The sequence below is a fragment of the Anopheles funestus genome, chromosome 2RL (assembly GCF_943734845.2).
Source record: "Anopheles funestus chromosome 2RL, idAnoFuneDA-416_04, whole genome shotgun sequence".
NCBI lineage: Eukaryota > Metazoa > Arthropoda > Insecta > Diptera > Culicidae > Anopheles > Anopheles funestus.
This window is the reverse complement of record NC_064598.1, coordinates 94948026-94971663: the sequence shown is the minus strand read 5'-3', so window position 1 is coordinate 94971663 and position 23638 is coordinate 94948026. Positions and strand designations below refer to the sequence as shown.

The following is a 23638-nucleotide window of genomic DNA, read 5'->3' as shown; positions in this document are numbered from 1 at the left end:
GTCGCCAAAGGTAATGGCCAAAGATCGGTTTCGGTAGGACAGAGCAAATGAGAAGCGGAACTAGGGTAGCGGAACCCTTGATGGAGAAATATCATTCCGTGCCGGGTAACGTATCAGGCATGCCCGAACACGCACCAAAAACGGACCTGGCGGGATGAGCAACATAATGCGTAGCCGCGGAGCCGAATCCCCAGGCAAACTAACCGTGTGTGGAAAGCCGCGAGGAACTCGAGATGGCGCGAAGGAACGAAAATGGCCCGGAGTCGATCGTCAGCCACGTTCATGCCTGAAATCATTCCCCTGTTTGCTCCTTGATGAGTTAACAAACCAAAAAAAAAAACCGAACCCTCTTGATACGGCAAAGGGTCCAGACGGCAGAAAGAAAAAAAGTTTTGAGAAAAACTCGCGCAAAACAAAAAACGCAGTTCGCCACACATGCATATCCTCGCGAGACGAGCTGTCAGAACAATCCGTACGCAATCGTGCGAGTACACGCAGTAGGCTGCACTCTGTTTATACTCGCGATCGATATCTTTCATCTCCCTCGCCGCACACCGCTGGCTGCGGTGATGAACAGTAACAGCAGGAGCGAACCAATGGCGTATCAAAGCAGAATTTGATGATTACTTGACGATTGTCAAATTATACACATGCGGAAATCATACGCAAGATTTCGATCGCTATCGCACATTGCTTTTCTTCAGCCCTGCACGTCCTGCGATCGCTACCTGTTACCGAGTGGCGGTGGCTATTTCTTCGTCCCCACCGTTTCCATGTTCCGCGACCATTCTCACCTTTCCGCGATCATGTTCGATCGTATCGGATTGGGATCGGATGGACAACCGCTGGGTTTTCTCCTCGGGTGAATTATAAACAGAGCTTTAATGAGTCATTTCGATTTCGATAGCAGAAGCCGATATGCTGCTGCTTTATTGTAATTATTTTTATTGGTTACTTTACCCAGTGCGTGTGTGTGCGTGTGTGCGCTCGCTGATGCGTATGTGTACGAGGGCGCGCGCGTACGTATTTGTTGCGCGTACGACGCGTACGGTTGTGTTCGTCGCTTGGAGCTATTTTAATTTTGCTCCACGATCTTTTTCCCGATCTACACGACAAACCATTACGTGAGCGATCGAACGTATTACGCAATCGATTACACTACCTATAATCTCATCGCTTCTGGGCGCTTCAGTTTTTTTTTTAAAGGAAGAAGTTCGGCTAGGGCCGATTAAAATTATCACGTACTTAAAACAGGACGAATGGCTTTAATCCGCACCGGGAGCTACGTTTTGCAACTGGCCAAAAAGGGTCGCATTGTTAGCCGCAAAGAATGTGTGGCATGCGAGTGGAAAATTTACTGGAAACAATTTCAAAAATGTTTCGTCGAAATGAGCAATGTTTTTGTTTTTGTTTCGCACACACACAGCTGTCATACCATCGAGTTGATCGACTTTTGCATGGGACATGTTTCTGAAATTGGCCGCAAATACATTTCGTTTTTAGCTTTATTCTTGCACGGCTTAACGGGTTGTATTATGGTTTTATTAGGTGCTTCCAGTTGATGCGAACGATTGATTCAATTTTGTTTTGTTCCTACATTCGGTTCACAGGCTTTGGTGTCTGTACCTCTACTGCTGTGTCGTGAACCTAAAATGTGCACTATTCAACTCAACACGGCTTTAAATTCTTCCCTTAAAAACGCAAAACAATTCAGCCGAACTTGTTCCATTAAAAATTGTCTAATTTGCGCTGGAAAATATACTGCAGCATCTTTACGAATATTTGTACGCAGTTTCTAGCGTACGATACACAATTTGAATGTAACTACCGTTCGCCAAATTGTACGCAATTGCGACATTGCAGCGATGCATTCAAGTGTACAAAAATGTGCCGCAAAATGGTGATTTGCGCGCGACAGGAAAATAAGAGTTGGTGGTTTAAAGCCACAACAGCAAAAAAAATAAAAAAATGGCGCACCACAAACCGAAAGTCGTCCTCGATCGGGCATGGTGGAAATAAAACAAAACAAACATACTAAAACAAATGGAAAAAAAAACTTACACCCGAGAGGAGTCACAAAGCGAAGGAACCCCAAGAAATTCCAAGTTGCGGAGATCAGACGTACGTGTGGTGAGCAAATGTTTCAGGATAAACGCCTGCAGATCGCTGTTACGCGGGTCCCCGTGATGGGGACAGATCGGCATCGAAATCGTTCAGTCCAGGTTGACATCTCGCGAATGTAGCATAATAAGCAAAATTATCGAAAGGAAATGTACGCTCGCAATACGCCAAAAAAAACCCGTGTGGGAAGTGCGAGAAGGCAACGAACACGATACGACCTATCGTGACGGCGGTTGGCTGTATGCAGCGTATGCAGTTCATTTTGGCCAAGAGCGATGGTAGAACAACAACACCAAAAAAAAAATGTGACATCCAAATTCGCGAGAAACCGTGGAACTGATGGCGGGGGGGAAGAATCGAACCGGAAACGAAAGCAAAGTTCTACAGCGCGGTTGACATAAGCCAAAAAGCCACGAGCAGTATACGAATAAAAAAAAATCGTGAAACAGAAATAAATACATATATACGTATATAAACGTACCCAACTTGATGAAGCAGAATGGGAATGGGGTTTTGTGAAATCTATCTTCAACGTCAATCGTAAATCGAACGCAAACGTACGAGTCAGTCAAAGGCGTGCTCAAACATTGGAGCTTTGCCAAAAAAAAAAGAAGACACATCAATATTTTCGATCGTGCTGGAAAAACTACAGCAGAAACGTTATAAATACTAAATAAATAAATGGCGATCGGTGCATCAGAGTGCTACAAAAGGATCGAGAACATACCGCAACACACCGGTGCAAAACCGATTTTTAGTTGCCTGATATGAAGAGTACTTGGTCGGAGCAATGAAAACTTGGCGATCGATTGCGAACAATCAGACGTTTGGATTAATCATTCTGAGCTTACATTGAGTCTACTATCACTAATCAAATGAAGCATGTTTAACCAACAAAAAAAAATCATTCACAAAAATTTTATTTTTATTTGAATAATGTAAAATAATTCATTTTCATGGCATTATCGTCGCTGGTGGCAAACCGTTGTTTTCCCATCCATCGTATGTTAATGGGAACCATGCAATCAGGATGCACAACAGGATGCACGTCAAAGAGCGGAGCGGTTTTGTTGCCAAAAAATGTCGTTCTGCCGCAAGTACGTTTGATTTGCGTACGATTGTACAATTTCGTTTCCAGCATCGTTACCGTACGTGATGCTGTGGCTGCTGCAGCTTGCTGACGTGCAAGGGGCAACATCTTTTTGATCATCGGGCATGGAAAGTTCAACATTGTCTTTACTAGCGGCTTAGTAAATCGCAAGATCCGAGCCGCTTGATACGTATGGAAATTTTGGTTTTTGGCATCCTGACGAAATACAATTTCAATTGAAAGCACGGAACTCGCTAGTCTGCATGCAAATGGCAGCATCGACCCTTCGAATGCTCTATTAGGCCCGGGCCTGGTCTCGCTGGTCCAAAAACAAAAGCAAAACAAATCAAAGTAGAAAATACCTTCGGGCGGTTAAAAACGGGAGCAAACCAACAGATAAACGAACCTACAAACAGACAGAGGGAGGAAGGGGTCACAAAAATATTTGCGTAATTCGTCTGGATTTTGGAGGTTTTGTAGCGTCGAAGATCCGACACCCGTTTGTGAGCGTTTTTTAGCGGAGCAGAAAAAAACGAAAGGATCGTTTGGGTAGAATCCCTGCCTTCGTGGTTACCGTTGCAAGTCAAATCATTTCGATTGTTTGTCAATTGACGGGCAAACACACACGGGAACGGCAAGCATTGGGTGCGCGGTCGTCTTGATTCTTCCTTGCACCGGGTAACGCAAAATACCAATCAATTTCGAGCAACTGTGCACACATGCTTTTGATTCTACTGGCTGGCGGAACCGTGTTTCGCCTTGGTTCGATTTCTGTTGACAGTCCCAAAATATACGTCCCCCGACGCTAAGGAGAACGTTCCGGGCCCGGATGGATGGCGATGGAAACCCCATTCACCGTACACGATCTTCCCATGGATGTATTCAAATTTTTCGTTTGCTCGTGATAGGTTTCGCTGCCAAAAGTAAATAAATTATCGTCACCGTCACCGCGGACAGTGCACCAGTGGCTTGAAGGTCCGTACGTCGTCATATCTCCTCCGAACCGTCCCCGTGTGTGCCTCCTGTGCTCGAAGGTCCTTTTCGGGGCGAAAAATACACGCGATAAACCGCGTAAAAGTGCGGGCGGAAACCGAATGCTGGACGTTTTTGAATGGAGTTCTTGCATCGTACCGCCCCTGTAAGCGTTTTCGCGGGGTTTGCATTGTCCGCCAGCTTGACGAGCGTGTGATTTGATCGGTTTTGCCCAGCGCTGGACTGCCTGGGACCAGGCCCTTCGAGGAGGGGTACCCATTATCTACCACGTCTAATCTCTGCTCCGAGGCGGCCGAAAAATGGTGGAATTGAAGCAACAAACCAAAAAAAAAGAACGAAAAAGGATTCGGTGGCTGTTCTTTTGTGTCCATCCCGACAAATCCCATTCTTCTGCGGTTTCGGTTCGTCGTGTGCGCGCGTGCAGTTTCGTGAATTCATTTTCGAATTGCAATTTACGTTTAATTGGACTCCTGGGCTCACGGACGTGGCTGCACTACCACAAAACGGTTCGTTTCGTTGGCGATCTCTCCCCTTGTTTCCTGGAAACTCGATCGCAAACCCTAACGATGGTGCTGCTTTCAACAAAATGGTTGGGATTGTGTTTTTTTTTGTACGACAGTACAGATTTTTTTTTTTTCGAAGGCAAATTTTCCCTGGGAAATTGCAAACTTTCTGTGTAAATGGTGATGGTAAAAATACGATAATGAACAAGACGACGGCGAGGTTGGTTTGCTTTCAATGCCGCCTGTCGGTATCGTTTTGTTGCTTCTTTGCATGTCAAAGTCACTCAAGAGACGAAACGCTGTAGAAGCGACGAACCCTGTTTTGGTATGTTGATTTCCGAACAGAGAAACGGACGGCTAACAATGTGTAGTCCTCTGTGTGTGTGTGTGTGCGAAACATTTTTAAAACATTCGTTACGTTCGTTTAAATTTCCGCTCTCCTTTTTTATGCCGATGATCCTAGTTGGATAATGAAAGTTTTGTGATTAAAAAAATCATTCGCTTATTTGCAACAAATAGAGTTTGATGAAATAATTCACACACTCATGGCAATGTCAATAGATATTCCGATCGTACCGAAAATTGAATGCAACTCAATCGAAGTTTGTTGAACTACACCCGGTCTGCGATAGCACGGCTCTCGGATTGCAGCACAGCAACGTATCAATTTCCTTTGCACGACCACCGACTCTATTGCATTGAAATCTATTGTAGAGGTCGGTTTGTGAGTGATTAACAGCAAAGGCGCACGTCTGCCGAAGGTCTTCCCTCCGTCGTCTGACAGGGTTTCGTGTTGGGTGACCACAAATTGTTGGCCCCGATCGATCGATCGATCGATCGATCGACCGTCAACAGGCATCAAATCCCGAAGATGATGGATAAATGATTATAAATTTATCTCTCGGATATATCGACTTATTTCACCGCGTGGTGGCACCGATGCTGGGCTTAGTGGTCGTTGCTTCGTTGAACGTTCGAATGCACCGATCGAATCGATTCTAGGATCGCTGCGTGTGCGATGTGGGTCTGCGACGCATCCCGCTGACAATTTCAATGTCATCTTCCAAACCGGACTCGGACCGGTGCTGGCGAATAACTCTTCCACATTTTCATCTTTACACCGTTCCGAGTACCAGGCGACCGTACACGTTCGTGTGTCGATCGACCGATCGTCGGCATGTCAACTATTTTATCAACAGCGTCCTGCACAACAGATTGACATCGTTGTCGCCTTCATCGATCACCGCTCGCTAGGATCGTGGTCGAGATTCGCGCGATCATTCGAGCACAGGGTACCGGGCTGGTGGTTGTTGTGTCATTTAAAAGGCCACATTTGTAGCTTTGATTCGACCCGATGTATTCGTTCATCGGGTTGAATACTTCCTTGTAAAGCCTAGGGTCGCCTGACTCATTGAAGGTATTTTTTTTTCTTCGCTGTGCTATTTTCAGATCGCCACAGAATCTATATCCTCGTTTTTGCTGTGCTATCATGGGTCTGGAAAGTTTTTCTTTACAACCACCCTCCCGATAGTTGACGCGACTGTGGCTCGGATGTTCATGGATACGCGTCTCAGCGCCCTATCGCTCGATTGTAATCAGGTCCGCGCTTCGAACGGTTGAAGCAAAACTGGGCGAACAGCGAGCGAACCACCATTGGGATAAGTTGTACATGCAACCCCTTCCCAAACGCTTCGAGATTCTGTGCAGCAGCACGGTACTGCGGTGGAACCCGTGGGGTTACGCTCAATTAAAATCCCACCCAACCCAGTCACCGGCGTCGTCGTCATCTTTGGGGTTGTCGTCAGCATTTGCGGCCCTTTTCCTTCTCGCTCCACAAACGTCTCGTTCGTCCTGTCAGCTTGGTGTGTGCAAGCTTGTTTTTTTTTCGTTCGTTGTTGCCTTGCTCCTTTTGCTCGATGCCCCCTGCCGAGCCGTGCGAGGGGTTGGTCCGAGTGCAAAACCGGGAAGGGTGAGAGAGCGAAGATCAAAATCGGATCGCCTTAAGAACGGCACTGGATGCTGCCTAGCCCATGGGAAACGACAACAATGTCGTTGAAATGTACCGATACCAAAATATGTCATCGAGAGCTGTCATTCAGACGCAAATCGGGAAACGGCCAACATGGGCCACGGTTTGCCCGATGGAATAATAAATGAAATCGCTATCGGTTCGGTGCGTCTGGACTGCACTGGGAAGTATTCCAGATCACTTCATAATTCGTCCTGCTCTACGATCATCGGCCGTCTTGCCCATATTGGGCGGCACAGGCGATGTTCGGCGGTCTTGATGGTGAACTTGTTTCGTTTCGCTTTATTCGCGTACACGATCAAAGATACAAATATTGTTTTGCAATACTTCAGGTATGATTGAATCATAATCCGTACGTTTGTACTGCTGTGGTTAAATACAGTTTTAAAACTACTCCTACTGAAGTGAGAATTCAGGAAATCGGGATGAAAGATGTGTTACCGGAATACCTTCTTTGGTTTACGGTACCATCCGTGTAGTCCCATTTCTACGACCATTGGGATTAAGTCTGTGGCGCGGTGAACTGTTCGATGTTAGAAATACTCTCCGACAGGGAGCAAATCATCAGGTACATTCCAACCCTCTAGAGTGGTGATGCGGTGTAGTTGTGCTTTGTACAAACGAAAAAAACATTCAATATGGGCGTACAGCGCCGCACTACAAGGATGCATCATTGGAGCACTAGCTGAAACGGTGCACAAACCCCACTGAAAGACCGTGCAGACGCAACAAGGTACAGTTTAGCCAGGCCCAGGGTTGCTGGCAGTTGGGATCCTAGCAGCAGGGCGAAGGGGAGTAAGGTAGCAGGGTACGGAACACACGAACAGCCAAACACGACACAAAAACGGACGATGGTGATCGATGGCCTGAATCCGTTGAACCGGGGGCGTCTACACATTCGCCTGTACCGTAACCGTGTGCGATGATGTCTTTCGTTTTCGTCCGTAAGCGACGAACCGCCAAACTGTTGGTGCGCACCCGCTAGGCGAACCGTGCACACCACGTGGGCTACAAAGTAGAATGCCGAGGGAAGAATTTTCCATCCCCGGTGTGAGGCTCGTTAACAAGGCCAACAAATAGAATTGTACGCTGCGTAGGTGTCACATGGTTGTTTTATTTTTTATTTTTTTGGTTCTGCGTGACACTGCATCTACTGCATAGTTGCATTGGCATTAGAAATGAATGAACCCCTCACTTATTGGTTTTTGTATGATTTCTCTCTCTCTCTCTCTCTCTCTCTCTCTCTCTGTCTCTCTCTGTTATTTGTCTCATCTCCATCATTAAAATGTTCATTCGCGCTTCCTCATGTACGCTTAGGGATCGAATTGCTGTGAGGTCCTTCTGAGCTGCGTTCCATTTTCACGCCTGCACCCGGACGTGGTCAACGGATCAGCGTGTGTGTGTGTGACTGCTTGAACTGGTGATTGGTGGCCAATTTTCACCTTTCAAATCGAGGCAACGAATAAGGTATGATAATCGCAACCGGCCACAGCGCTGAATGTGGCAAACAAAAGCGAAAAACACTGGACTGCATGGGATGACATGGGTTCGGCAGGAGTCCCTTTCATATCTTCATGTCACCATATCCCGGTCTCGCGGATGCCTGCAATCTCCCGGATACATGCACACACACACATATAGTTATATTTATGTGTGTCCTGCAGGTTGCCAGCCCTCGTCCACAACTGCTGGAAATCTTTCGTCGCCGCGACACACAGTTTGCCGGGTTGACGAAAAGGAAAAGTCAAGCATCATTAGCCCGAACAGTTTTACTGCCAATCATCGGGCCTCTGAAGTGTATGTATTTTCCATATATATGTATATATAGAATATATATATTTGTTTTTTTTTCTGTGGCTCTGGCAGTGAGTTCCATTTGTTCTTGCGTTTTCTGTGTTCTGCTACCGCGCACTTCATCCTCTTGCGCCAGGGGTTTCTGAATCCTATGGGACAACCTTTTTGGAGGTTTGTCGAAACAAACGAAATGTTGTGCAACTTCGCTTCACCTTCATCCATGCTGCGCGGATCGGATAGGACGTAGTGGCATCAATCGCAAACGACGAGACGAGGCTCGCTCGATGAAACGACGAAATAAACGAGAAATCAGAATCATAAAAGCAAACCACAGGAAGAGACGTGTAAGAACAAAACAAACGAAAAACTGGGCACAGAATGAGAACACACACAGGACTAAATAAATCGGACTCCACCAATCTTGAAACGGACTCCTTGATCCCGGCTTCAACTCTGCTCGCACAAGCTTCATTCCACTCCCTGATGCTGTACCTCGATCGTCCCCAAGTGCTGGGAATGGGGAGGATTTTTTTGGTGACATTCGGTGCGTTCGCAATAGAGGAACAGAAAAAGGAATCCGTAAGCCTCTCGGCTGGTCGCAAGGTGTGACTGAGTAGCGAACGTATGCGACCGCGTGATGGTATGTGAGGAAGCAAAAATTTCACATTTTGTCATCTCTTCGCTATCGTTTTTCCTAGATGGTTTACCCCATTCCCCAATGGTTGTCCAATTTTTGCAGCAGATTAACTGTTGCTGGGTGTTTTCCCACAAAAACGTGTGCCCTCGATAATGACTGCTGTCGTCTATTGTATCCGTGATTCGTTATTAGGAAGAAGAAACATGTGCACAATAGTTTTTCTTCACTTTGAAGCTCAAATAAAATAAGATATCTTGTATTTAAAGGTAAGCTTAATAAAAGTTAAAGAATTTTAATAATAAAAATGTGAGCTTTGCTGCAAAGACCGTTCCATTATCTATTTCTCGATTTGCGTGCTCGAATGCATTGTCACACCTCTGTACCAGAGGGCAATGAAGAGATGAACTGTCTCGAGCGATCAGTAGCCTTCAGCGCTCGGTACCCAGTGCCCAGCACCCCGACGGCAAAGAAAAGTTTCGTCCCCATGTATACGGTCCCGTCGCTTCGTTGCCCTTTTTTCGCTTTTCAAACACTGCCCGTGCGCGTAGTGTATCAACACAAAAAGGGAAACGAAGCGGTGGCAAGGAAACAAAACGAAAAAATGTGAACAACAATTCAAAAGCCCACAGAAGAATGAAGGCAAAAAAAAAAAGAACCAACGCATCTTGTTGAAGGCGGGCAAGGTGCTCGCAGGACGGTTTCTTCGGTTTTGCCGCTGTGGACAGAATGGAGTGCGCCCCGAAGAATGGAGTGAAGGGTCCCAAGCGAGCAAACGAGAAAACATGAGAAGGCCAACAAAACAGCCAAATACAACAAAAAAAATTGGAAAAGAAAAAAAAAAGGCACAGAGCATGAGTTTGGTTTGCGGGAGAAAACGAACACGAACACGAGCAGTCTGCGCTCGGGCAAAAGGAAGGCAGAGCGTAAAAGAGCTGAACGAAATAACGTGCTACACGTTTGCTTGGGGTTTTGTTATAAAAGGTAATTTTTCCTGTATCGGGGGTTCCGGAATCCTCCGGTATGTGAGGTGGCACATCGCAGCACATCGCGGGATAGATGGCCGCTTCGTTTCTCTTCCCATTCCTGGGCTTCCTTACATCCCCCACCCGCATTTCCCCTTCGTTGCGCGCCATTCCCATCGGACCATCTGATGTCGATGCTACATGCCAACGCGAGCGCGATCACGAATGGGAGACAGAGCGAGAACTAACCTGGTGGACGTACCATTAAAAAGCTCCGGCAGAGCAATACACACACACACACAGAAACCGTACCACGGGTCTAGATTGGGACACGGTGGCTGAGGTCAATCCTTCCCTCGTTTGATAGTGTTTGTATCCAGCATGAGCGTGATGCATGGAGCAGGGTTTGGAAAAGCTGGCGAATAGTGGAAAGGGGCAGTAATAGGAATGGAATGATGGGGAACATGTGAAAGACGGAGGACGGCGGGCTTATGGGGAGGAAGGAGACCGATACCAATCTCGCCGGTGGCCACGAGAGTAGAATTTTTCCTGGTGCCGAACCGTGTAAACCAAGTGTGAAGGGAATGTTCCGAGAGCAAACTGCCCGAACGAATAACTGCGCTTTTGGAGGGATGAGGGAAAAAAAAGAAACGAGTTTCTCTCTTCCCAGCGATCTTTAGGCACCAGGCTAGAAACCCTCTTTCACCATTCTCACCAACCCCTATTGAATGTTGCGCTTGTGTTAGTATACGATCAGTAGCATGATCGTTGCATGTTTGTGTATGTGTTTTTGTATCCCCCACCTGGGGGATGATGTTTGGGTTGTAGGGAAAGATGAAAAAAAACACACAGACACACACAAATTATACATCCTTCACTAACACATTTACCAAAGGTTGAGATATCGCTTTCTCTCCTCGTTCGCTCGCAGCATTAACACATTTACATTATGTCTGTTGCTATACCTCATCTAGCTCAATCATACTGTCTACAAGCTTGTACATCGATACAGATACACAGAGAGAATGAGAAAGAGAGAGCGAGAGAAAGAAGGAGAGAAAGATCATGAGTAAAACAATCTTCTAAGGTCTTATTTTGGCTTCTTCTTTCTCAACGGTTGTGTTGTTCTTCAAATCGTTATGTAGGAAAAACTGTACGATCTAGCGGTGCTAGTAGATCGGAATTTCAAAGTTCAGTGGGTTGGTCAAGAGACTTCATGCAAACATTCGGTAAATCGATCGAGCTTCATGGATCAATCAATTATAGCAGCGTTCAGTGAAGAGCTGCTATAAAAATACTATATCTAATAACAACTTATCCCCCGCCAAACCCGTCCTTCCCCAAGGCGGTTCAACTTGCTTTCATGTTAGCTTAACGAAAGAAGATTAAGTTGATCATGTTAATTTTATCGCACGATAGTGCGCAATGGGCCATCAAATTTGCACGATAAGAACCAATTCATCAAAATCGACCGCGATCGCTCTCGACGCGCTGGTCAAATTGACGTAACATGGTAGAGATGAAGCGAAGATCTAAATGTTGCCCCGAAGCCATCAGACAACGGCCAGGACATTGGACCAGCGGTCGTCGAAGAAGGCAAACCTGATGACGATCGTGTACGCGTATGGTGGATACGGAACGAGTAAACAATCTGCAGAAACCCACAGCCTTGGGGGGTGAACGAGTAGTAACGGAATCGCTCGGAACAACAACCAGTAGCTCCGGTCCTGCCATCGGGCACCATCAGCCGTGGTCAGTCATTATCATCGTGTTTGTTGATGCGTTTCTGTACGCATGTAGGTGTGCAATCAAAGCACACAACGAGCTGATCTTCAGGAGTATGGAAAGAGTGGTCGTAATATCCCAGAGTTCTTATGGAGAGATCACGTGTGAGATGCTACAGATATTTGGTGGATGCTAAATATTGGAATGGGGAATTTTGTGGACGACTCTTAGCAGTTTCGACCAAGAGGAAATGTTTCCCAACATTCTAGTAATACTTCAAGATATTCACTTACCTTCAGAATGCAGCGTCCTTTGGATTCGTTCTCAGCAACAGATACGTTGTAGAAGCTCTGGTCGAAGATTGGCTCGTTGTCGTTAACGTCGTGTATGGTAACGAGCACGGTACCGGTCGAGGATAGCGGTGGCCGCCCGTTGTCTTGAGCCATCACTATCAGCTGTGGTACCGGGTCGGTTTCACAGTCAATGTGCGCCCTTGTCGTGATCAATCCCGAGTGACTATCGATCTGAAACCAGTGCGAATGCGTGTCCGGCGTGTCCAGCAACGAGTAGACAATGGCCGAATTGTTGCCCTCGTCCCTATCGACAGCCGTCACCTGGATAACGGACGTACCCGGGTCTGCTACCTCCATGACATTCGCGTGATACACGTCCTTCTCAAACTCTGGCGCATTGTCATTAATGTCCGTGACGGTCAGGAATATGTCCTTGGCAGCATGGAGCGGTGGATTGCCGGTATCTGTCGCGATAACGCTCAGCGTGTAGTTCGGTTTAATTTCACGATCCAGCGGCAACGAAACGATCACGAGATAGATGATGTTGTCGCGCGTTGTCAGCCCGAAGTGTCCTTCGCCACCGGACAGTGTCACATTGACGTTAGAGTACTCGGTGCGCGAGTCCGGATCGTTAACCGAGATCCGTGCAACAAATTCACCCGGTTGGGCCGACTCGGATATCTTCGGCGTCGCGTCATCGCTCAGAAAGATGACGTTGATGATGGGTTGATTGTCGTTCACGTCCGTCACCCGTATCGATACGAATGCCGTCGTTTCGAGCGGTTGCATGCCACGATCCTTTGCCACCACGACCAGTTCGTGCAGTTCGCGCGTCTCGAAGTCGAGCGGTTTGTTGACGGAGATAAGACCGGTGCCGGGATCGATGCGAAACATCTGCTCTTTATCACTTTGCCGCCTGTTGATCGCGTACTCAACCTGACCGTTTTCGCCCGCGTCCTGATCGGTGGCGTATACCTGCAGCACCGTAGTGCCGAGCGTTGCATTTTCTGGCACGGTCGCAAAATATCGACTCTGGTTGAAAATTGGCTGATTGTCGTTGACATCCTGAATGGTAATGTTGACCGTCATCTGACCGCGCAGCGGTGGACTACCACCATCAAGCGCTTCCACCACCAGACTGTAGGCCGGTGTCGTTTCCCGATCCAGGAAGCCATTGATCTGCAGATCGAGATAGAGCACTCCGTCCCGTTCCCGGTGGGAAGATAACCGGAACGCGTTGTTAACGTTCCCCGAAACGATGCTGTAACGCTGCGTATTGTAACGCCCGAGGTCAGCATCACGGGCCGGATTTAGCGTACGCTTCACATCCCGGGGCGTGTTCTCCGGGAACTCGATGCTCATTATCGGCGTCGGAAAGGTGGGTGCATTATCGTTCTCGTCCAGAACTCGCACCACCACGCGAACGTTCTCGCCGCTCAGGGGAATGGCCACCAGCGAGTAGGACGACCGGTTTTCACGATCCAGCGCCACCTTGGTGCGAATTTCGCCCGTCGTATGGTCGATGGCTAGATCCGTATCGACCGCACTACCCGGTACCGGCACGATCAGGTACGGTGGTCCACTGTCACCGCTCTCATCGTGCACAAACTCCCCGATGAAACCGATCTGATGTCCAATCGGTACGCCCTCCGACACTTCAAGCTCTCGCACATGTTCCGCCCCTGCCATCCGTATGAAGGTACCCGGGCCACCTCCTCCACCACTGTCCCCACTGAAGGCACATATCATCAGTAATAGCCAAAGCAAGGACATCTTTCTGTGTCGATTACTGCAGCTACTGTAACCGTGCCTGCTGTTACATTCTGCCATAATTTGGCCGAATGGATGTGTGTGTGTTGTTTGGTTGTGTGTATGTGTGTAGGTGTATTTGGGTGCACTGCACTGTAATGGGGGTTTTGTTTCACTTGTTTCAGCAAGAAGCGGTAGGGTTACCGCACCTCCGCAGCTCTACTGTCCCTGCGGAGTCCTGCTGCAGGTGCAGCTCCTGCACCTGTCACCTGTCGGTAGTCTTGGGAGGTGTGAGATTTCACGAAGAAAATCATCACCGAAGCTCCTGTTGCACGCAGTCACTACGGTACACTGTACTATGACCACCCCGCTGGTCCATTGTTCACAAGGGTTACTATGCTGTACCTATGAGACAGATAGGAGTAACATAAAAAGGGTAAAAAAATAAATTAGTTGTGGTTTATTAGATTTTTTAAAAATAGATTTAATATTGGCACTTTACTGCGATCAAGCCGTTAGGCAAAAAAAAAGTTAATATCAATGCACAAGTCATGTCTGTTGAAGTTAGCTATAACCTTGACAATCATTCATCGTACGCCACACGCATAGCTGAATTATGAGCGTAACTCCCGCTATAATTCTTCTGCCTTGCCGATGGGCTGCAACAATTTTCCCCAGCAACTGTCTCCACCGTTTTTGGTTCTCATCGGTGTTGCAATCTGGCCACTGCTGTGATGAATAAATTTCGTCTCATTATAGTGAAATGGGCGAACATCGAAACACTCGCGCGATTGCTCTCGGTCTAATCACGATCGTTTCACAACAAGATACGACCAGTTTTCCAAAAGGGGTCAAAAACGGACACACCATAGCAAATGGTGAAGAGGTTCACCGGCAATGTTCCGTACGGTGATCGTGATATAGCTTAATAGAATGAAAAAATAAACGCAAAACCATGAAAGATAAAAATGGGAAAGCAATAGGAACGCTCCGGATGAGACAGAACGCCAAGAAGAATGGGTCCATCTTCTGGGCGAAATGCCAAATGCGAAGCTATAGTTCTCGGTCCCGTGTCGGACCGTAGTCCAACCGTTCGGAAAGATATGGGCAGCTATTCGAAATCATTTTGCACCACATTACTAACTCTATTCCCCCTGCGGGGGCCGCTAATCGTGAGATCGTTTCCACAGCTTCGAAACAAAACCCCTATAGGACTGTGTGCCAGCACCAGGCAGTCTTTCTTTGGCCGTGTTTTTGCCTGTTATTTTTTGTTGCTATTTATGCCATTCTTGCGAACCAACGTCGGTCGGTCGTGAGATGACTTTCGCTTCATTTGCATCATTTGGGGAGAATGATCCCGTGGTCGAACTTGAATGCGCTACTCAGGGGGTACAATTAGCGCGCTGGAATCACCCACCGATAGTGGATAGGGTTATAGACAATATTTGCGGATTTTGATCCTTTAGAGCAGCTAAGAACACAACCATTGATTTCAAATACAGTATTCGTCTGTTCTCATTTAAATTCCTATGCTCGTTTGAACTGTGTAAGGAAGTGTCGAAACATGAGTTCTAGTCGTAAAGGAAGTCACGTACGATAGAATCCTTCGGTAGGAGAAGAGAGAGAGAGAGAACTGAACTCTACATGTTTGTATCGAACCGCAGCCAAAACGGTTGACAGACATGTTCCGACTGATTCCGTTTGATTGTGCCGGCAGAATAATTGAAGAGATATTACTATCTTACTTAGTATTCTACCCTCTGGTAGCTATAACATTTACATACGTAGCACTTTGCTTTACGCTGGCCGTTGTTCGTGGTATGCGACAAGTTCGTATGTTCTTTGTTTGAAGCGCATGTTTGTCAAACGACTTCTAGGCGCACTCTGTACACACGTTTGGCATTGTAATTCTATATTCAGGGTGTTCAACGCTAATCCACAGTCACCACAGACAACCACTTCTGCTGCTTGGACATTGTCATTCGAGACAATTCTTATGAGCATCATCATCATCATCATCATCGTAACGATCGTCTATCCTCTTACCTATTCTCAATATTAGCACACATTAGCCACCGTGGCTGCTACGCTCAAGAGGTCTCCCGTTGGAAGGTGGGAGTGTTGATTTTTTCTTCTTCTCTCTCTCTCACTCTCTATCTCTCTCTTTTTTAGATCCTGGTCAATTCTCGTATTTTCCGTCCTCAACAATCCAGAATGTGTGGATGATTGGGAGAGTCCGAGCTACCCCATGAAAAGCACCCTTCAGCATCTTCTTCTATTGCAGAACGCGACTTGCAGCCTTGCGTCAAGCTATAAATGCTACCGATGGATACCGTGCAAGAACGATCGTTTGACAGCAAGCAAGAAGAAAAAAAAAAACACAACAAACCCCGGAATAGGTTAAAAAACCCCCCTTCACCCGCGGGGCCGGGTGAGTGCGTCGCTCGTCTGCTTGGCGGAATGGAATGCTAAGCAGGAGTATAATTTAAATTTATTCATATTTTAAGGGGTGTTTATGGTTTCTGTTTGTTCGAGATCTCGCGAACGGCTAGCGGCTTAAGGAAGGTGGGTTTTTTGTCGAACGGTATCGACCGACCGGCCCGCGCGCCGTACCCTTTTGGTGCCTGTGTGACTTTACCTTTCGCGCAGGGTTTTCGCCTCAACGCCCCAAACCAACGAATGCCGAATGATTCGCGCGATCGTAAAACGCACCGGCATCAGAAGCTGCACGCGTGTGTGTGTGCGTGTCCGTTTTTGGGGGGGTAACGGGTGCGAGGAAAAGCATTTTTCAACTTGCCGTATTTTCGTCTTATCTGTGCGCGGACCCTCAACGACAGCGCGCGCGACACGAACCCGGCCACCACAATGGGTGATGGCGGCTAAAATGGCTGCCCCCAGCGCAAGGAACGAGCCGTCGGCTGCTGGCTCCCGATTTGGGCCCCGCCTTTAAAGCACCGCAAGCAGATTTTCGGGCGGAAGAGCGGAAGGCGCGTGGTGGATGCGAACGAACGTGGAGACACAGGCTGCCTTGGAGCAGCAACTCGCTTGAAGCCGAACGAAACCGCTTTGTGTGCCAGGTTTGCTGCTGCTGATGCGGCTGTACGGCAAGGCGGATGACTAATAACGATCATAATTATAATCGAAATGGATGACCGGAGCTCATTTCTCTTCGCCGAGCGCTTTGGCAAAGCTTTCTTGGAGACCTTGGTCGAGAACCGGGCGCATACTAATGCGATTCCCGCTTGTACATGCCTGTGCTGGTTAGCTATTTTCCAGTTTCCGCTATTCGTGTGTGCGTGTGCTGAACATGGACAAAACATGGACAGTGCTTTCTTCACTAACCGTACGTTTGCAATGCTTAGTAGCAACCTTTGTACATCTGCCTTAGAATGGTTTCATTCATAGTTTTATATTGGAAATACTGGGTTGTCTACTATGAAAAAATTTTCATTTACGCAAAATATTTCATAGTTAGTTTGGTTTTTCTTCCTTCTCGCTAAAAATACCTTAAAGTTAGAAAGCTTTCGAATATCTTTTCCATTAAAACACACACCATCTTTAGCATCAGGAACTGCGGAAAGCAGGAACTAAGTAATCAACGTGAGATTTCCTGTAGTTTCGACTGCTTCGCTTCAAAACGATCCAACAAAAGTCCGCCCGAAAGCTTCATCCCGGTTGACCCATTTGCCAACGCTATTTGTCGTCGACGAATTGATGGAATGGAATCGCTACTGTCGCTACTTCGTTCATCATATCTTTCGGACCGATGCGCCTTGATGAGATTTCGAAGCTCCAGCCCAATGTGCACAAGTCGCAAGTCCGGCTCAATCATGTCATCTCATTCCATCCAGCCCAGGCAGCAGACACCCCGGAGCAGCTTGATTACGGATGGGCACCGGTAATTTCGTTTTGCCGTAGCCGCGATGTTTATTATTTTGAGATTGATATTTTGCCCTCTAGCGGTCATTATCGTTCGTGCGGTGTGACAAACCGTCATCACTCATCCCGCCCCAACCCCTTTCCCACCACCCGCATATCCTTGTCACCACCCGCAACCACTGTTTATCTTCGCTGCATCACTTTATCTTTACCGAAGTGGATGACGTTCGAACTGACTCGCGATTCCCGAGTGAGTGCCCTTTAGGATATGGACGTTGGAGGCTCTGTGTCCGTCCGTGCTTCTGTGAGTGTTTGTATTTTGTTGGTGCGCTTCGTTAATTGCTAAATTGACAGTTATTTTGCCATGCCCTGCACCTTGCCGCAGCCACGTGCTTGGGGTGTCTTCCCCTTTTTTTTACCGATTATGATGATAGTTCATCATCTGGCGGCTTTCGTTGGGCTTACGGGGATGAAATGATTACCGAAAACAATGCAAAAAACTGCCTCCCATCAAGCATCAGGTCATTGCATTAAAAAAAAGGAAGAGCAGCAAAAAACGGTTCACGGAACAACACGACAAACGACAGGCAGCAAACTCACGATCGCTCACTTGGCTTCGCGCAAAATGCAGCTCCGCGATCATCTCGAGATCGCTCTTCAAGTGTTGGAAGAAGTGCCCGCGTGGAAGGCGGGAAGGAAGAGGGGAAAGTTTGTTTTTGTTTCGCGTCCGATGTTGATGCTAAAGGTGACCCTGGTAGAGAATCCCTGTCGGATGAAGTGGATCGATGACGCAACGCGAATATGTTCTGACCAGTTATTTATTCGCTGCACAAAATACTGTTGATCGGTCGTGCAATTCTGCGCTGGAGCCTTGCAAGTTTGAAAACACACTTTTGCCCATCAACACTGTCGTTGGTTAATTAAAGTCACACTCGAAAGGCGTGATACGTCCCACAATAAAAATTTCGGTGCATTGTTGGGTACCATGGGAAAAGAAATTTCACACTTTGTGCTCGTTATTTCCCAATTTCCAGAGCAAATTGTTCCGCAATGTGTTTTTTGTTGTTGCTTTTGACAAGTTAGCGGCCCAGTGCGGATACTTTCTAGAGAAGTCATCCTGTGGCATCCTCTTTTCGCAATCAACTTACGGCAAAGGCAGTAAGAACGTTCGGATCAACGCGTCTGTCTGCACAAACGCGGAATGGTTCGCATTGTTGTGAAAAAAATAAATAAATTACTATTCGCCTCCATTTATGCAATCGCGATCATCTGCGGCTGAATGGTTTTTCTCACTTCTGAACATTTGGCCAATTTATCACCGCCCGGAATGCATCCCAGCCGAATGGATGCATCCCACGAAATAAAATAAATCCCATCTGTAAACCCGTTCCCTTCTGCGGGCACGGGGTAAATTAAAGATTTTCATCGGCTGCCTACCCTTGGCCGAAGAAAATGGACACGAAATAAAGCTCCAGAGAATCAGCGGAGCTAAAAAAAAAATCGTAAAGATGAGCAAATATGTAGTTTACAGCCCTAAAAAGTGATTCCCGGCAAGGAGAATGGTGCCGGAAAATTGCACTGATGATGATGAGCAAAAAAGATGCAGTTAAGAGTTGACCCAACCGAAGTGAATGGGGAGACAATAAAAGGAGAATGAAAAAAAACGACACAATCTCGGTCCTTCCATTGAAGTCCTATCCATCTGGTGGGTGCATATGAATGCAATTTGTCCAAAAAAAAAAAAATAATAAAAGAGAAAAACATCACCAAAGGAAAGTGGTGTCTGCCATTAAACCTCCGATCTCCGCCACCATCAGCCGATGTGATAAGCTTGTGTGCACTTGTTCGGGAGGATTTTTTTTTTCGGATAACATCCAAAGATCCCTTTTCTGTGCACATTAATGCACACACAATGAAATAGTCACGGTTGCCAATTACGTCCGAAAAGCACATTTCCCATGAGCGATTGGTAATAAAGAAAGGAAAATTGTTGCAAATGCGCTTGGTTTGTGCCTTTTTATTTAAAGGTTCCTTGTCGTCACCAGCATTGAAGTCTTTCGTCGTTCGACGGAACGGTAGGAATGATCGCACGGTGAGACCCAGTGCAAGCCAATCGCTCGATCGAACCTGACATGGGCGAAACGATGAATCTAAGAAGAATGTGGATGAACCAAACCGTGTATGAGATGTTCCTGTTCTGCACGATCATGGCGTTTGGTTTCGATGAATTCAGAGACTCATGCGAGAAAATTGCTTACACCCGGTGCGGCCGTTCGATTATCGTAACAAAGCATTTTCCTTCTTCCGATGGTGATTCGTCTCGCGTCACCTTCGGCGTGGTTCGGCGAAAATTGGGCGAAAAGTTTTCCTTGCCGTTGATAACCGCTGTTTTTGAAACTACACTCAATCATGCTTTTAAAAAAAAGTGTGGCTTTTCGATATTGAAGGTAAAAAGAATGAACGAATTATTTTAGCACAAAAAGTTGATTAAATTCCAGCAGGAAAAGCGAACGCAACAAAAGGTAGTAACGTTACAAGTATTCCCGAAAAACTACAAATGATCGAAATGCAAAAGGAAGAAAAAAAGCTTCTTTTCTTTTACTTCGATGTAACAAAAAGGCATACGATTATCTCTTGGAGATGATTTTTGCATCACATGAAACGGTTTAGTTTAATAGTTTCTTATTGTAACACTTTTATCTATTAAAATGGCATGGAAAATCCCAACCTATGCTAAGAACCGTTTCGAGTTTTCAAAACGAACAATCGAAAAACAACGCACGGCGCGGAAGGAAATGATGAATAAAGGAACGCACTCACAGACACACGAGAAAGGAATTGGGAGCACAGAAGTCGGCGGGCGCTTCTTTTCTGTAAGCCTTAACGTTTCATTATTTGGAAAGAACGAAGATGAGCTACTCGGCGGCGCGGAAGGGTCCGTGCTCCGCGGCACGCAGCAGCGGTGGAAAAGTAATTTTGATTGAAAATCTGCTGACTAATCAACTCTATATTAAAAACATATAATTTATACTTATTTTATTTCGTAATTACCAACGCGCACGGGTTGCACGCGGGTTGGTGGTGGTGGTGGGCTTTTCGCTTGGCTTTCTAATACAGCCACTGCTACCCGGCGTTTCAAGCGTTTCCAGCTAACGTTCGTATGGCGCAACTATAGTACGTACGGGTTACCCGAAAAAAAAGAAACGACGGTTTTAACACCCATTTCTTGTCTTCTCTTTTTATCCTTGTTTTGCTGCGGATATATCTAGAGCAAAAACACATTGTACGCCTTAGTCGTTAGGCTACAATCAGGAATAGTTTAATTCGGGGGCTTGTTGTTTTTTTTTTTTTTTTGGAAGTCCACTTGGAACTTTAGTCGACAAGGTCCGGCAAGGTACCGTTCGACTGTCTAGTTGCAATGATAGGGTTTGTTGGATGCGGCAGCCAGACTTCCATTTTGGTAAATGAATTTCGGACCAGCTAGCGATGGTAGATGGGTTTAGCCCTGTCTGCGGGACAACAATGGAAGTTTTTTTTGTTGGGAGGCTGCCCCTTTGGCAAGAAGTCGATTTACGATCGTTCTTCTGAAGGGTCTCAACTGTATCACAAAAGAAGCTATTTAATTTCAATAAACCGTTTTACCGATTCGGTCCGTCAGCGGAGGGGGTTTTGTAGGAGAAATGTCTGAATTGCAGTCCCCCCTGGTTGAAAGGGCGGTCCTGCACGTTCTGGTGTTCGTAACCCTAAACCGCAAGATCGTGACCACGGGTGCACGTGCATGGGGATTGTTTGGTTGGTGGTGTAACAATGGTGCAGCCGGTCAGTTTCTGGCAAAATGAGAAATAAAAAGGGTTCCTTACGATCCTTGCCTAGTAGCCAACAAACTCGACACAGCAAACGGTGTCATTAGACGTGGTGAGGAAGAATTTCACTTCCATCATGCGTTCCATTAGCGCCAGCCACGAAGGCCATCATTACGGTCGCCAGGGTTTTTTTTCGTGCGTCCCACTGTTCCAACGTGTGCACACAGACCCACACACACACGTGTGAGGAAATGGCGAGATTTTTTTTCAAAACACACACACCAACACGCACACACAGACTTCCCCCCGGGTGGAAAGTATCATTTTAACACTTTCTCGAACATTGTTTCCTCCCGCAAAAAAAAACCATCCCGGCGTTACATTCCCTTCAAATGCGCCAATGATCGATCGTCATTCATTTGCGAATGCCCATCGTCGAATGATACACATTAGAGATATTTTTATTTCCCTCCCCAACCCACCAAAAAAACCCATCCCCCAACCCCCCCAATCGCTGGAAGGTGGAAGGCCACCGGCAACAATTACATTCCTTCTTGGTTTTTTTTTCACTATCTCCTTCACCATTGCTCACTCCTAGCTTCTTCAAGGCGGGAGTTTGGTTCGGCAACTCCGGATGAGGTCACAGCAAGACAGAGAGAGAAAGAGAGAGAGAGAGAGAGCAATCGGTACCGATTGCTAAACGGGCATTTGATGGACGGGCAAATTGCACAAAGGCAAAAGAGGAATATTTAGCCCTAGTGAACCGCACGTCACCTCACCTTCCTTCACTCCCTTGCCGAGTGAACCGTCCAGTTTGGTGCGGCCGTTCGAAAATGGTTGAAATTAATTTTAATGAACAAAACGGCTGCTGCTTTCGAAATTTGAATCTCCATCAGCTTCGATCCCGGCCTGCCGGTCAGCTTTTATGGCTGGACGCGATCCGACCAGGGGCGAAATTGAAATCGAAAATCGAGAATTAAAACATTTAACATTTCGTTTAAAAGCGAACGAGTGCCACCGAACGAATGCCTTCCGAGCAAACGGGGGTGCAGCCTGGGGGGTGGCTGGATATCGTTCATTAGGGCTCCATTCACTTTCCTTTCGGCGGAAACCCATATGGAAGGGTGGGTGGAAAGACCTATCCCTCCCAGCCCCTTCTCGGTACGGTCTTATGTTGCTTCATATGTGTGGGGGGGAATTCGATTGCAAGGAGTGATTGCAATCCACAACAGCGACCGTCGATCGAATATCGGAAAATCGCGATCGTGTCGGCGTTGCCTTGTGATCGTGCCACATGAATGAGCGCTTATTTGCTTCCCTTTTTTTATATATTAACACGATCGTAAGTAGGTTTCAAGTGCTCAAACACTTTTGCCCGAGCTCGAACATGCCAATGTAGAGCAATATTTGTTTGCAATCAGCGTAACACATTACCCTCGTGAGTGAAGGTTTTTTTTTGCTTGCCAAAATATGAAGGAAACACGAAAAACAAATTTTAGGCCAAACAAAGCAAAGCGGTCGTGCGTAAGGTGAATTATTTGTTTACTTTTTTTTATTTTCTATAGTTTCACAAAGGAAATTAAGCATACAATAAATAAATTCTATAACACTGATGTTGCTTTTATGTTCTATACATATATTGATTGACAATTTTCTATCAATCGAAAAATCGCAAAAAATTGAATAAAAAAGATTCCAAGAGTGTTATGTGAAACACGTTCAACTTTTTAATTTTTTTTAACAATTAAATGAAAACAAACGCAAAGGGCCATGTTATGCGTATGGGACAACGATCGCCACCCAGCCCAACTCCGGAAGATCCCAGACGGGATTCATTGACAGACCGAATGGTCGGTGCGATTATGTGGAGACCCATGGAGTGGAGACCATAGACAAAAAGTAAAGAAATATTCCATTCCATAGGAAGGAGGGCAGTAGTCGGGAAAACATCATTAGCTGCTTGCGGGAAGAATTCAAACCCCCCCTCTCCTCACCCTTTTTTCGCCCCCTTTCACCCCTTTCCTGTTTTGTCTACGTTTCTCTATAAAAGACTTTGATGG

The 23638-nt window shown here is 46.5% G+C and overlaps 1 protein-coding gene across 1 annotated transcript in view; it reads right to left on the bottom strand.

Moving 5' to 3' along the window:
* LOC125764649 (protein dachsous) overlaps positions 1 to 23638 on the bottom strand; it is an 83074-nt gene that overhangs the window by 45250 nt on the left and 14186 nt on the right. Inside the window, exon 3 of the mRNA XM_049429084.1 lies at positions 12148 to 14301. Within this exon, the coding sequence (XP_049285041.1) occupies positions 12148 to 13977 (1830 nt within the window). The 5' untranslated portion in view covers positions 13978 to 14301. The remainder of the gene's footprint in view (positions 1 to 12147; positions 14302 to 23638) is intronic.